This window comes from Zootoca vivipara, chromosome 2 (assembly GCF_963506605.1).
Source record: "Zootoca vivipara chromosome 2, rZooViv1.1, whole genome shotgun sequence".
In the NCBI taxonomy this organism is placed as follows: Eukaryota; Metazoa; Chordata; class Lepidosauria; order Squamata; family Lacertidae; genus Zootoca; species Zootoca vivipara.
The window spans coordinates 61,067,264-61,083,065 of record NC_083277.1 but is presented as its reverse complement, the minus strand read 5'-3'; the positions used below and the strand labels follow the sequence as shown (position 1 = coordinate 61,083,065).

At 51.1% G+C, this 15,802-nt stretch overlaps 1 protein-coding gene across 1 annotated transcript; it reads right to left on the bottom strand.

Annotated features, from left to right (window-relative positions):
* Positions 1-615: 615 nt before the first annotated feature.
* HAND1 (heart and neural crest derivatives expressed 1) lies at positions 616-8,376 on the bottom strand. Its single transcript, XM_035104961.2, has 2 exons — positions 7,747-8,376; positions 616-2,042 (listed from the first exon to the last, which is right to left on the bottom strand). Exons 1-2 carry the CDS (start codon positions 8,374-8,376, stop codon positions 1,941-1,943), a joined length of 732 nt encoding a protein of 243 aa, XP_034960852.1. The 3' UTR covers positions 616-1,940.
* Between the last annotated feature and the right edge of the window lie 7,426 nt (positions 8,377-15,802).

Here is a 15,802-nt window from a genome sequence, read left to right as displayed (position 1 = left end):
ACAACACACAAGCCTGCCACAGGGAAGCATCTTCACGAACCACTGGTTTCAACACGGGGTCACCATGTGCTGAACTCTCTCCGCTGAAACCAGGCGACCTTTTAATGGTGCTTAATTGTATTCCCCTCCCCCGCAAGTGCAGGAGGAACCAATTCCCCAAACTTGGGGGGGGTGCAGGGAATGAGTGAAGTGGTGGTGGGAGGAAGGTATGGAAAGCTCATGCACGTCTGTAGGGGAGAGTGTCTCTAGAGTGCATCGACCACGGTCAATATCGGGTTCCAGGCCAGGCAGGCGACAGTGCATTTACAACAGGAGAAGATTGGGGCTCCTGTTCTTTCGCTTCGCACCTTTCTTTCTGAACTGGATTCTCTCTTAACTGGGGAGCAGAGGGGATGAAAGTAGAGGAAATGTAAACTTAGGGCACAGAGACAGAAGAAAGCAGCCGGGTTACAGCCAAAGCGAGCCTCCTTCCATTTCTGCAACCAGCACCTGAAAGTTTTGGCTCTGTCTAGAATTGCAGGCTGCTGTGATCTTCAGTGTGGCTTATTGATTCATGTGCTTTCATGGGCGTAGCAAGGGTTTTTTGGGGGAGGGCAGGCCTTTTGTTAGGGGGGGAAGAACCTCAGTTTGCTATGTATTTTTATTGATTTTTATTAATGGAGGGGCAGCTGCCCCCGCCGCCCCCCTTGGCTACACCCACGGGTGGTTTATTGAAGGAGCTTCATGGACTCCGATGGGGAGGGGGGTGGCGGTTTTGGAATAAGCCTCTTGAGGACAGCATAGCTGGCCCCACTGAAATCCGAGGGGTGGGTCCAGCCCAAGCCAAGAGTTTAGAGTTAAGAACAGGGGTTCTTAATGTGGGCTGGATCGTGTCCAAAGGTGGGATTCAACTCCTCCAGCTCTTATCTGCATCCTTCCATCCTTGCCAGGAAGTAATCCCATTCCCAGCTGTGGGATTTACTCCCGAGCAAATCCATTTATGTGCTCAGGTTTCTGGCTACCGTCCTGCTAGGGCGCTATGGCGGGGGAATCCTATAGATTTTGAAAAGGAAGCAAAGGCTCCGATCCGCACGCTGGCATGCAGAAAGAAATTTGCTGCCCCAAGAGTGGCCTGGCGTTAATAGAGTGGTGTACTTCGAAGTAGCTTTCCTCGTGTTCGATGGGATCCTCGCTATGACAAGGATGTTTCGGGCTGCAGCTTAAATTGTGATGAAATCGGATTAACAACTTCTCTTCTCCTCCTCCCCCCTCCCCCCTTCAGCAATGGCTTGACAGCAAATCCCACCGAGGGCTGCAATGGAAGTCACTCTCAAGTCAAGATCGGCTGGCGGGCCTCCCACCTTCTTTTGTGCAACACAATATCCCTTTCAGGTCCGCACACAAATCCCGCGTGCTATAGCTATATATAATATATACATCTACATCTGTGGCACCCTGGTTCCATGAGACATTCAAAAGCGACATTAGACGACGCGATATCCCGCGCGAGTTTCCGGCAAGGCTTCTTCCTGCCTGACTTCCGACGGCACAGACAGTCCATCTTTTGACGTCCAGGTCCTCACCGCCGGGCTTTCACGCCAGCGAGTTACTGGCTTCTGGGAAGGGGAAGTTTTCCGTTCTCAGGCATGTGGGACCCTCCCGTCGACCCCCGTTCCCCCTTCTACAGCCTCCACATTGCACATTATCCTCGTTCTCACTGAGGCGGCCGCCGGATCCCCCCTCCAAGGCTGCAAAGGGGAGGGCGGATCAGCAGACGGAAAAAAACAAAAAAAAAGCGGGTCGCGGACGATTTCTCTCTCTCTCTCTCTCCTTTGGGGTGCACGAGGGGTGGGGCAGAGACCAACCAGGGAGAACAGGGTCCCCCATCCTGGGCGGGCGCGCACTCCTCCTCCCAGCCACCTTGGTGGCGTCGGTTCTCTGGAAACCGTTCCTGGTTTCATTCATTGATTCAGTTCCAGCGCCCAGACCTGCTGAGGCCAGCCAGTCCTGCCCTTAAGCCGTTTTTCTCCGTGGCCTAAAGCGTGAGAATAGCCCTCGGTCTGCTGCAAGGGGGAGAGGGGAGGGGAGGAAAGAGAAAAACACAAAAACCAGGAGGGAATGAATCTCCATTACGCTTTAATCAGCATCATCAACAGAAGAAAAGAAAGCAGGGAAATGTAGAGGGGAGCCATCCTAAACTTGTTACTCTTGAGAAAGTACGCTTGAGGAGGGCGCCTGGACTGCCTTCTCTAGGTCCTAAAAAAGGCCCAACGCAGCCCCTGCGAAGCGCGCTTAACGGTCCTCGCAAGCGACGCCAGCTCCTGCCTCTGCAAAGAAAATCGACGGAGGGGCTTGCAAAACGCTTGGTCTTGTTGGGGTCGTGCCTAAGGCAGAGGAGAGAACAAGGGAAGGGGAAGGGGAAGGGAGGAAGGGAACGGAGGAAGGAAGGAAGGCGTTTGCATGGCGAGCCCTTCTGCCGTCCACGAGGCCACTGTTTGTAAATTTTGCCCGGAAGGCTGTAAAGAAGACCCCGGAGTTGTTCATCTGTTTATGAGTATTAGATAATCAGGCGGAAGGCCATAAATTTCATTCTCTATTTGCAGCCCTTTTATAAATATAGGAGGCTGCGTTTTGGTAAATACGTCGGAGCCCTCTACTAAATTACGCCAGTTATGAGTCTTTTAATTGCCGACGCCGCTCCGCGAAAAAAAACCGGGCAACGGGACCGAATAAATAAATCGCGGGGTTTATACAGGCTCTTGAATAGTATAAACTTTGCAGATGCTAATTTATTTACCCTTGGGAAGTATTTGCAACTCGGTCATTCAGTTATTATTTATTTTCAAATCCGGCTCCTCCTCTATCTCCCGTCAACGAGAGTGAACGCAAAGGAATAAAGATGAATGAAATACTTTTTCCTTTTCCTTTATTCCCCTTTTGTTTTATTTCCCCACACACACACTGATTAAGCGCCTTCTTTTAACCATGGAGAGGGGAATCCACACCGGGACGGGGAATGGAGGAAATTGAGATTGAGAATTATATTGCAATACAAATTTTGAATAATGATGGTGGTGGTGGCGGCAGCTGAGATCGAATTCGATTAATGTTTCTATGGCCTGATACTTTTCTGTATTGAAACAGTATCGAAAACTGATCGACCAAACGCCGTCATTGAGAGAGGGAGAAGAAGCGCAGAGCCTCTTTAAAAGCAGGAGCAGTAAAACGGCTCACCGTCAATTTCCCCCCTCCTCCATTTTTACACTTCCAGAAAAGAGTGGGTTGAAATGGCCTGAATACATTTATGAAGAGCAAGAGAGAAATCTATTAGTATGCAAAATAAATAAAGGGAAGCCTCAGGACAGCCGAAACACCTTCGCTCCAGTTCAATTTCAGAGGGTTTCTCTTTTTGGAGGGGGGGGGCGAGATTTGGGTGGATTGTATTCTACTGGCGGCAGGAACTTGTGGTCTGCCGAACAGCCCCCCTCCCCAGCCCTTGCTGGTCTATTTTATTGGGGAGAAGCTTCCATTAAAATAAAAAGGGGGGGAGACCACTACAGTACTGTTGAGGGATCTCTTCCAGGGCTTATTTTGGAGCGGTCCCAATTAACCTCGTGTGTGTGTGTGTGTGTGTGTGTGTGTGTGTATTCCTTGCGCCTTGGCTTTGCCCGGAGGTTTTTTTTTTTTTTTCGGGAAGCAATTGCAGCCAAAAACGGCGAAGATACGGGATTATTATTCCCTCCTCCTTCCTTCCAGATTGTGTAGGCCTACAATTCTTGCTGCTCGCCCTACCCCACCCCAAAACCCACATCCAAATGACCTTAATAGTTCTAAACAACTCTGGCAATTCGATGGCGCATTTTAAAATCCCGCCAGAAAGGGGAACAGGAGAGGAGATGAGGAAATGAAGTCGATTGTTGCCTCGGCGCCTTTCGTCGCTCCTGGAGGATTTTGAAACAATCTCTTGCGTTATGCCGCCTTCTTGAGCCCCAGAACAAAACAAAACAAAACCTATGCAAACTAGCGAAAGAGGCGCCAAAAAAAGGACCAGTATCAACGGAACGTCCCTAGAGACGGACTGGGCCAAAAGAGTTACATGCCATTTTAAAAAGGGATGTGGGGTGTTTAAGTAGCGGCGCAATATTTGACAGGCTCCACTGCGTCTTCCCTATCTTTCCAGGGGTGTGGGGCAGATTCAACATTCTCCCACCGGGTTGTTTTTTTTAAAACTATTTGTTGCAGTCCGATCTTCCAGAAAGGATGCGGTTCCAGGCCTGGGGGTGGGGGGGGGGGGGAGAAAAGAAAAGTAAAGTTGGCCATTTCATTTCGGCCGCCCTTTCCAAAATTATTGGGACTTTTCTACCTCCAGATCCTACCCGTGTCTATTCGGAAACAAGCGCCGCTGAGTTAAATTGAACTTCCAAGGAAGCTTGCATAGAATTTGCAGCTGTCTTCGATGGCCAACTTGCGGAGTGAAGAGAAGGGGCTTTGAGCCGTTGACTACTGAACGCACTTTTACTCATAGAGTACACCCATTGAAGCTAATTGGCTTCAGTTAGTTATGACCATCAATTTCAGTGAGTCTGCTCTGAGTAAATGTTAGTCGCCGGCAACCCTGGGTAACACCTTAAGAGGAGAGCACCGCTTTTGCAATCAGGAAGAAGCTCCTGCGACTCCGGCCACAACCAGCCTGCAAATAACTTTGGGTTGCCTCCATGTCTTTACGCAGCAGCTTAACAATAGGGTAGCGAATAGAAATCAAAAGGAAAACTTGTGGATCAGAACAAGCGGTGCCTGCTGTTGCACCTCCTGTCCAAGATGCCTGTCTGCCTGCCTGCCAGCCAGCCAGCCATGCCCGTTCACAGGGAACGCCATTTCCCTCCCGCTTCTGCCTCAACAGTCTGCTGAGGGCTTTCCCTCCCTATTTCCCCCTTGAAAATGTTAGTACTGTACTGTACTTCTGAAAACCTTCCTATGGTGTAATGCTGTTAGAGCAGAAACCAGACTGCTATCAGAAGCCTTGTGTTGAATCTTGCAGAAAATCCAGTTCCAATGAGTCATTTGCCCTTGCAGAATACACATTGTGCAACCACTGTCACCATTATTATACTCTTGTGAGAGGTAACACTAGTACTGTATGTCAGTGCGTGCCTGCTGTTGCTTGCGCAACAATGTAATTTTCTTGCGCGCGGATGGCGTTTCAGATGCATTCACGCCGGAAGAACAAAATTGCTATTCTAGGAGAACATTCCTCGGACAGCACAACAGACGAGTCACTTCTAACTTTCCAGAAAGCGCAGTTCCAAACACTTTTCTCGCAGCAAGGCATGTTTATAAATAAACCTGCTGCACCCGGGGTTAATCTGACCTAAAAGAAGCGTCGCTTTGCTACGTGAGGAAGATGGCTGCGGGCGATCTCGCTCGCGATCAGAACCTCAAGCAGCGGACTTCGCCATTCTTTTCCTTCTAGGTCTGCTTCCTTTAACCATAGTAATTAATATATATATATTCGGGGTGTAAAGAAAGGCGGCGCAACACATTGGATGGCTCGTTTATCCAAGGTCGGATTCCGATTCTCCCTCCGGCAAAGAACGTTCCGTGCAGGAGAGTCGTTCTCAAGAAGGAAGGGCGCGTCTTGCAGAATGTAGAACTGGGGACAACGCTTGCAAGAAATGACCGCCCTCACTCAGCTCAGCCTGGCTCTGTCCTCCATCGTCTCACATCCACGTTAAAGGGAAATCAAACCAAGAGAACGAATGACTCACGTGCAGCGCGAGCCCACGCTTGTCTAACTCAGAAGTATGTACAAGTGCACGCTTCCAAAGACGCGTGAAGGATGGATGGAGGCCTAAGGCTGCCATCCTAAATCACGCAATGTCGGGGATTGCGCGACAGGGGGCCGAGAGCAGATCGTTAGCAAAGCCGAAAGGCTTGGCCTAGGCCAGAGTCAAGTTTAAAAGGGGCGCTTGCAGGGCGGACGCAAGGGAACATTTGTTACAGACGGTTACTTATTATACATGAACATAGCTCAGGGATCCCTAGGAGCAATTCCCCCGTGGTCTTGAAACAGGGGAGCGAGAGATTCCCCTTCCCCTGCCTAGAGAGCTGATCAGTTAACGCATGAAGATCGGAAGGCATGCAATGCAGTGAAATAATCGACCTTCTTTCCCCGAGAGATTGAGATCTCCACGCCAGTTGGCACATTAGGAAGGGGGTCGGAGGGAGGCTCCAGAGTTCCACATTACTTCTCCTGAAATATTGCCTGCCACAGTGTCCCATTCTGCGTTCATTCCTTGCTCCATCTAAAATGTCATGCAATGCATTCCATGCAACAGAGTTCGCACGCAAAGCATCAGTTGGGGGGGGCGCAAATCCACCGACCCAGGTCTCCAACTTGGACTGCCGAACGCTTTTGCCCACACAGTCTTTATGGCCCTGATTCAGACACGACCGGCAGGATGAGTCCACCAAGAGATGCGGTGGGGATGGGAAGCTTTGTTTTGTGGGACAAAGGGCTTCAGATTGGGTGGGTATTAAACCCGCAGATTGCTGCAGCCCTTCTTTGAAGGCTTGTTGCTTAGTCTAGAAGAAACCCTCACTCCACACACACCAGTGCAGAAGGGCTTGTTTAGATCCAAAGGCCAGAGGCCTAGGCTTTCCTTGGCACCCCTCTAGATCCTAGTCGCTGGGGAGCCAGAGCAAGAATGAGCTGTTTTGCTCTCCTGCTCGGCTTGAGGAAGCTTTCCAGGGGCATCTGGTGAGAAACAGGGGTGCTGGACAAGAGAGGCCTTGGGTCGGATTCGGCAGGGCTCTTCTTGCGTTCTTCTGATTTAATAATCGAGGCTTAAGTAGGCTACTCAGGCCACTAAATGTCACCTCTAATCTTTCCATCTCCCAAACCCACCGCACAGCAAATGCAGCTTTTCCCAACTTGCCACCCTAATATCCACTCCACTCTACTTAAAGGTGGGAGTCAGTGGGCTTGATATCCAACAAAATACTGGACCATCTTAAACACACACATAGAAAAAGCAAGCTCACTTCTCCCTTGATCCAGGCGGGAATCATTTTAAAAAACCAAGCAGAGATTTGCCAATGATTACGTGGGGCTCTATAGCCTGCCAACCTAATTCTACACACAGGAGTGGTGGGGCTCCTTCCATACCCCTCTGCGATGTCCAGGCCTCTGCTCTAGTTACCCCCCACGGAGGAAATCAGCCTAAGAGAAAAACAGATCGTTGTTTGGGGTAGCTATTCTTTAACTGGAGCACCATTACTTCACATGAGCCTCTTACCTGAAGTTTAATGTGAGACAGGCCCGGGGACGAAGACCTAGAATTGGGGAAGGGGCGCGTGTTCTGGGGCAGAGAGGTCCACTCTCCGGAAGCGGAAGCCAGTGATCAGGCTCGCTCAGGTGGTCAGACCTGGCCAAGAAGAGAGCCTCTCCAATGTGCCTTTTCTTCCCCTCCGCTATGGGACGGCAGCGCTCCAGGGTGAAGGAGTAGGGGTTGCAATTCCCTGGAATTGAGCAGAGTCTCTTCCCCACCCATACAGCCCCCGCGCCTCTAAGTTTCGGCCATGGCTACGCTCCGTGCAGCTGCCCTAAAGCCGGTGCAGAAACAAAGGTATTGTTTCCACCCCTTATAGGGAGCCGCCACTCATCCCGCTACGTCTGGAACCAGGAGGCTCACTTTTCTGCCCCGCTCCTCCCGTTCGACGGGAGAACGCCTCTGAGCGCGCGCAGAGCGCCTTCGCGCGGGCCCTTACCGGCTGCTCGCGCTTCCTCTTGGCATCGCGGGGCTCGGCCTTCTTGAGCTCGGCCTTGAAGCCCTCTGCGGCCGGCCCGTCCTTGGCCAGCACCTCCATGAGGTAGGCGATGTAGCTGGTGGCCAGGCGCAGCGTCTTGATCTTGGAGAGCTTCGTGTCGGCCGGCACGTTGGGGATGCACTCGCGGAGCTCGGCGAAGGCGCTGTTTAGGCTCTCGGTGCGGCGGCGCTCCTTGCGAGGCGCTCCGGGCGCCGACGACGAAGACGCACCCCGACGGCGCGCTGCGCTCAGCCGCCCGCCCAACTCCGACGGGCTGCCGCCGTACGACGAGGCGGGCGAAGCCGACGAGCCCAGCCCGGCGGCCGCTGCAGCCGCTGCCGCAGCTGCCGCGCACACCAACTCTGGAGGAGGCGGCGGCGGGGGGGAGAGGTCGGAGGCTGCGCTGAGCAGCCAGCCCTGCGCGAAGGGCCGCTCGGCCGGCGGGAAACATCGGCCGGGGGCCGGCGGCGGCGGCGCGGGCGGCCCGAAGAGGAACGGCTCGTGGTGCGGGTGGTGGGGATGGAGCAGCGCGCCGTGGTGCGGGTGGTGGTGGGGATGGGGGTGGCCCTGATAGCCCCCCACCACGTTCATGGCGACGGCGGCGCCCCCGGGTCTCCGGCGCTACGAAGAAGCCATGGAAGGCTCGGCCCCGAGGGGCGCCCACGCTGCGGGCGCGCCGTCCAAGTTGCGTGGTCCAGCGGCGCGCTCCCTCCCTGCTGCGCTCGCCTCAGCCCTCCTGCTCTGCTGCCAGCAACTCGGCCGGCCTTTATGCAGCGGTGGGCTCTTTGATGTCACGCTACGGTGAAGGGGAGGAGAGAGAGAGACGCACGCACAAGCACACAAGCAAGCAAGGAAGCGAACCCGGGACGGAGTGGTTTTGCCCCTGAGCAAGGAGGCTGGCTCAGTCAGTCCCGTTCCCCACCACCACCACCACGCCCAAGACCCAAGACCCAAGAGGCGTCGGCCTCGACCATATTCGTGGTGCATAGAAACAGTATTGCAGTTTTGGGTTATTTATGGCATTCCCAGCCCACTTTTTCCTCCAAGGAGCTTACAAGCTGGTCTGCGTGGTTCTCCCCGCTCCCACAACCACCATGTCCCCAAGGTCACCCGGTGAGCTTCATGGCCCAGTGGGCATTTGAACCTCGGCCTCCCACGCCCTATGGTCTGTCCCCTTCAGTTCAGTGGCACACCTAAGAAGAGACTTGCTGGATTCGGCCAAAGGCCCATCCAGTCCAGCTTTCTCAGTGGTCAACTGCCCAGCGCTCTCTTCACCCAAAGGGGTGTTGTTATTTCTTCCGAGTGCCACCATCAAGCACACGGAGCCAGGGTTTGCGAGCACAACCACATTCGCCCTCCCAGCCCTCGCGTATTTACTTGGAAGAAAATCCCGTGGAAGGTAGCGCGACTTCCTTCTGAGAAAACAGGCATGGGATCGGGACTGGCAACAGGCCCCGGTTCTAAGGCAGGTTCCTGCTTCCTGAAGCTCTATTTACCGTTGGACGGGCTCGGGAAAGAAAACTTTCCGCTCCTTATAAACACTACAAGAGTTTCCTTGGAAGTCCAGTCCCGGCTGATTTCCCTGGACTTTGCTTCCGAGGAACTGCATTCAAGATCGCTTTGATCCGGATCGGCTGAGAACGACGGCAAGATATAGCCAGAACCAGGGTGCTCTAGGACCACCCGCGGAGTCGGAGCCCTGGCAGACCAGCTGCACCCACCACCAAGCACTTTGCTTTGGAAAGGAGATTAGATTTTGAGGACCGATGAATGAATAAGGCTCCCTGAGTGCCTGTCTTTGACATGTGGTCCGTCCGATCCAAAGCGTATCTGCAGTGCAGCCCTAGTCTACCCAGAAGCTACTCCAAGTGGTTGTGGCCTTGCAGCCTTACTCAGGAGTAATCCCCATAGAGCTCAGTGGGACTCGCCTCCTTCTAAGGAGGCTTCCTAAAATGTCAGCGTTAAGGCTATGCCAAGGTCACACGCGCCCCTGAGAAATAGTCCAGCATATAAGTTTGTTGTCCAGCGGTTGTATGTTGTGTTGCTGTAAGCCACCCCCAGTGTCCACGAATGTATGCGTGTACTAAGTGCATAGGTAGAATTCCATCACTACCTACCAGCAGCGATGTGCTTGATAGAGGCCCGCAGATCTTCGTGTTTCGCAAGCACCTTAGTTGGGAATCCGCACTCCCATTGACTTCTGTCGCCCGAAGTTCAAGCGTTATTTATAAACCGCTTGCTCTTATATTTACCGGCCAAGCAAGGAGGGATTTAGGTCACGATCTGGCAGAAAGATCTCTTCCAACAGCTTCCGTGGTTCCGTTTGGAGCTTTCGCAGGAGAACATCCACCCTGGATAATTCGAAAACATAGACAAGGGGAAGCCGGGTCCTCTGTAAGGTTCCTCGAGCAAAACCCGCAGGGTTCCAGGAGTGCCACTGCCAACGTGGCCCCGCGGCCGTGGGTGCTCGGGTGCCATGCAGCGTGCATGGCCCTGGCACTGAAATTTGTAGGTGTCCGGGCCCCTTCGTGGGGAATTTTATGGGTACTCGGGCACCCAGGGCCCAGGAAATTGGCACTTGTGCAGGGTTCAATGGAGTTTGCTTACACAGGTGTCGGACTACAGCCAGCAATGGAATGAATAGGAGTAAAAAGCACGTTTAGGATAGAGGTAAAGGTGAGAGTGGGAGATCTCTGGACCCTCTGGATCACAGTTCTCCTTGTGGTTAATATTGTATGAGCGATCCGCTTCCCCACTAGGGAGAAACACGCATCTATATGAGTTTTGGAACTATGTGCGCGTTTCATGTTTTTCTATGTAAGTAACCCACAAGGCTCCATGCTTTTTCTCGGGGGCAACCTCGGCCTTTCCGTGATCCGGAGCTAGGGACGACAGCGAAGACTGCTTCGGCCTGGTCTTCACCTGACTAGCCGGCGCCATCCCAAAGGCTCGGAGGGAGCCCAGTTGGGGCGTGGGCACACTCCAGCCTCAGTCAATTCCAACGGGACTGAGTCAAACCTGCTTACACTTGAGTCGACCTATGTAATGTAAGGCTGCGATCTTAAACCTCGTGAACATATTGCATTGCTTAGGATCGCTTTGCGTAATATACCGCTTCTGTTAACATACCCATAGCTGCTAAGTAATAATGACATTGAAAGCTCAGTATGGTTTGAGGAAGAAACAAATAACATCATTTTAGGCTTGCGGGCGGCGCAGCTGTGCGCTTCCCTTCCCTTCCATTTTATTTTATTTTCATTCTGAACAGTCTGGAACGGAAGAAATAAGTGGATAGCTTGTCTGAATTTCTCTTGTGTGTAAGCTAAATTCCGTGCGTATGGTGTGCCCCTTCTCTGCGTTTTTAATTCTTTTCTCTCCATATTCGTGAGAATGAAGTCACAGGAATGACTGGAGGAAACCACAAAATGGGACCTTATCAGTTCAACCACGGAGGCCGAAAACTTTTGCACGCGCTGTTTTATTTCTTCCCCCTGTCTCCCGTGTTTTAAAAACGGGAATACCAAAGAAACTGGGGATCTTTGTTTGTCTGGTTCAGCATTAAAGGAGCCTTAGAGGAACCTTCGGAACTTTGCCTTCTGAGGTAATATGATGAGAAGCCTTTTAAATATCACAGTAAGGTGTCTAGGAGGTTGTTGCTGCTGCCTTGACTTCCCATTAAAGCCTTTGTTTCTAGATGACCAAGACACTGAAGAACCGAGGAATTGCCTTTAGGGACCAGAACAGGTCCTTCTGTCTCCAACAGGGGCCGGTCAGACAATTCTAGCTTCTAGGCCAGGAGTGTTGTTGGACACAGCGACTGAGGCTCACAAAAGTGGCTTGAAGGCATTATCCTGTCACTTGTCTCCAGAAGCATAGGGTTTCCCACATATAACCTGCTTCTATACAATATGGTTCATCACTCAACCACCACCCGTGGTGTGATCCAAATATGGCTAAACTGTGGCCCACTCAATGTTTTTGTTTTAATTAAAGTTTTTCTTGGGTTACAAAAGCACATACATCCTCATCAATTTTCAGATCCTAAACTCCTTTCTACAGATCAGTTATATTCAATGTGAGACTTTGATGTTGTTGGCCCTCTCAATGTTGTTGGAGTCTAACTCTCCTCAGCACCAGACAGCATGGCCAAAGGAGGGAGTGGGCATGGTGAGGAGTGGGCAGCACAATGGGCCATGTGGCTCCTGAGGCGACCGCACCCGTGATGACACAGATCCACCCTCCCTCTCCCACCCTCAAGAGATTCTGGGCTGCCTTCAGAGCTGGCATCTTCTGCTGGAATTTGGGGGTGGGGTGGCGACAGGGGGGGATCCAATAAGAAGTGTATGTGCTGGTTTATATAGGTGAACCCTCCTTGTTCCCCATCAGCCTGGTCCCTTTTAGCCAGACACATGACTCAGTGAAGCCACAGTCCTCCCCTGTGGCCCAGTTCAGCATCTGGAATGAGTCAAGGCACACTCTTCTTGTGCCCAATAATCCTTTTTTAGGCCTAACCTATAGTCCAGTGATGGCAAACCTATGACACGCATGTCAGACGTGACACGCAGAGCCCTCACTGCTGGCACGCGCCCCATCGGCCCATTCGCACTGTTGTTGTTGTTGTTGTTGTTGTTGTTGTTGTTGTTGTTGCCCCATTTGTTCTCCTGCTCCTCCTACAGCTTGTCTCCGCTACAGCTTGTCTCCACTGTTAAAACAACTGTTGTTGTTGTTGTTGTTGTTGTTGTTGTTGTTGTTGTTGTTGTTAACCTTTCTGTGCTGTTTTTTTTCTGGCGCTTTGGCAGACTATGATTGGGTGTAACAGCGTTCGTTTTTTAACCCGTTCTGTGCTGGGTTTTTTGGCGCTTTGGCAGACTATGTCAGTGCTGCTTGTTAGTTCCAGTGAAGGTATTATTCGTCATTTATTTCTGTTCTCTTCCCCCCCCCCCAAAGCACAGCAGCTTTGGGGCATCCCCCCCAAAAGCAAAGCAACTCAAAAAAAACCTCCAAAACTTTAGTCAGCAGCTCCCCCCAAAAAGCTCAACAACTCTGGACACTTTGTGATAAATGAGGAGTTTTTGGTTTGGTTTGGTTAAATAAATAGTTTTTGGTTTATTAAATACAGTTGCATATTACAATTATACATTTTTGTTATTTAAACTATAAATATTGCGAAATTATGGTTTTTTTCTCGAAGTGACACCCCACCCGAGTTATGCTCGGTTTTTTTGGCGAATTTTGACACACCAAGCTCAAAAGTTTTGCCCATCACTGCTATAGTCCCTCTTTTAAAGCCATCTAACTGCAATCCTGTGTCTGTCTACTCAGAGGCAAGCCCCATTGTGTTTAATTAAACCTACTTCTCATTAAGTGTGCATAGGATTGCATCCTAAACCAATGGCCATGCCCAACGGCTTTTAGTGTTGTTGGCTCTACTACCTCCAGTATTAGAGGAAGGAGGCCGGGCATCCCAAGAGGGAGAGTGCTGTGGTGCTCATCTCCTGTTCCTAGTCTTCCCAGAGGCATCTGGTGGGAAGGACTCTTTTTATGTCCTTATCACATCTTGCGGCAGTGAATAGTGAATTTAACAAGCTGGATGATAGCAACGTTGACGGCAATGAAGAATAAGATATTATTCACCACACACACACTGGATCCAGCCTCAGAACCTTCGTTTGGTGTGATGACGAGGAAATGTAACAGTGCCTTTGAACATAGGCAGTATGCTGAGAAGCCAGCCCAATGGTCCTCAGATTTTCCAGGAGGCAGACCCGGATCGGAGCACATTCGAGAAGGAAGGTTTCCCCCACGAAGACGGTCCATTATTTTAGGAGCTCTCTCCAGAAGCCACCATTCCCTCCACACCTTCAGAGCGCAATGGGCTTCGCCAACTCTTTTCTACAGGAAAGCCCTGAAGCCCGGCCGAGGCCAAAGAACTGCCTTGTGTCCCTCCAGCTCCTCTATCAGTCGAGCCAGGAAGTACAAAAAGAAGCAGCATGTGCTACTGGACGGGGCGGGGGATTTGCGGGACCTGCAGCCAAAGTGAAAGGAGCTGCGAGACCAGGGTCCGCCAGGCAAAGCTACGCGCAGCCCGGGGAGGGGTGGCTGGAAGGGTCGCTGTGGTTGAGAAGGAGCCCCAGAGAGAGGGGCCTCACCTCCACCTCTAGGGCGCTTCCCACTGAGATGGCGAGGCGCTGACACAACTCTGGGTGCTCGAGATTCGCCCAGAAGTCAGTGAAAGTGTCTACGCACGGAAGTGGTACCACTTGGGCGCAAATGCCTGGGCCCAGTATAGCTGAATGAGCAGGAAGACAGCAGCCGGGCTGGTTTATCGCCTTTGCAGTAAGGATGACGGTATAAACATTACCTGTCTGAAGAAGAGCCCCCTCCCACAAGACCACGAGAAGCAAGCAAAGTAATAGGCGCACATTGTTATTTAAAGAGGGGCCCGCTCTCTTTAGCTCTGAATCTAAAATTATTTAGTACAGCCACTGGGTAGCTGGAAACAGAAGACCGATCCTGGAGCAGAAGATCTCCCATATCAGCACACCCAGCCGTGGTTATATTAATCTAGATCAGTTTTCATCTGAAAGGCTGAAGCCCTGCGCACATTGATTTGGGAAATAAGTCCTATTGAATTGGGGTTCGGGGGCTTACTTTGGAGTAGACACGCCTAGGATCCGCTGCAAGTGTTTAGACGCACTGAGCTATGAGCCAGGCGAATCTCACCTCAGTAGCCAGGGTTCCGATCTTCCTGACGGCATGGCTTTTAAAAACAATCCGGACAGTGAATAAGAAGCGCTTTGAGCACTCTGCGTCCCCAAGCAAAATGCAAAGTATTGTCGCTCTTATCGGTTCTGCGAAACCAAGCGCTGTGCCTGGCTTGGAACAAGCCTTCAAGCGTTAATAACACCAACATTTAAACATTGTGACATCTCCAATGTTAATGATGTTTACTCGGAAGTGTGTCCTGTAAACTGAACGGAGTTCATTTCCTCCCAGTTACGGGCCTGCTCCAGAACACAGCTGGACACCTCGATCCTGAAGGGCCTTCACTGGGATTTACGTCCTAATAAATATCTTGGACTAATTTCAAAATGGGTGGTCCTTCATACAATGACTTGTAGATCATCTTGATCTTTTGGGAAAGCGTCTAGACAAAGCAGGCTGGCATCCAATGAAGTTCAGTCCTATGGTACCCCCCTAGAATCTAAAGCAGAGTCAATGCTCTTAGGATCGCGCTGCTCTTTGATTAGTTCAGGATTGCAGCGTGACCATGTTTGCGCACAAACAGGGGACTTTAGGTGTGGCGCGCGTATGTCTATGGCAAACACGCTTCCCTAGTATAATAGTATCCCAGCATATTTATTTAACCGGTATGGTTAAATAACCCATTAATGCATTTCCGATTTCAAATGTACAATTGAACTGGATCTGTCTCCCGCGACTAGACGTATTTAGGAAGGACTTGCTGGAAGCGTTTATGTATCTAAACGGCACGGTCCAACCAAAGTTAAGGAGACTGATTTCAGTAAAAAAAGAAAAGAAAAGACTTGGGTTTCAACTCTCCCACTTAAATTAGTGAGATTTAAAGGCGTTCAACTTCAGTAGGATAGGGCTTATTCTTTACTGACCCATTTCAGCTGAAGAATAAACAGGCTTTGAACGTAGAAACACAGCATTTTTTAAATGTAGAAAGACACACTGCACCTGTCGTTTTCCTCGTCAGTTTCACCTGAATTAAGACACAAATTGTTATTATTACGTGCGTAAGAAACTAAGAAAAGCCCTACTGGGATGGGCAGACTAAAAGACCTATCTAAGCCTCTGATCCTGTTCTGGCTTTGGCTAACCAGATAGCTCCGGGAAGCCCCGAGCATTGTGGCAACGACTGTCTCCCCACACGTGTCCGTGAGCGACTGGTAATCGTTCTGCTTCCGAGAATGGAGTGACTATCTCGCCATCGTGGCCAGCAGTGATTCACTTTCATAACGGGATGGCTCCATTGAATGATGAACTATCT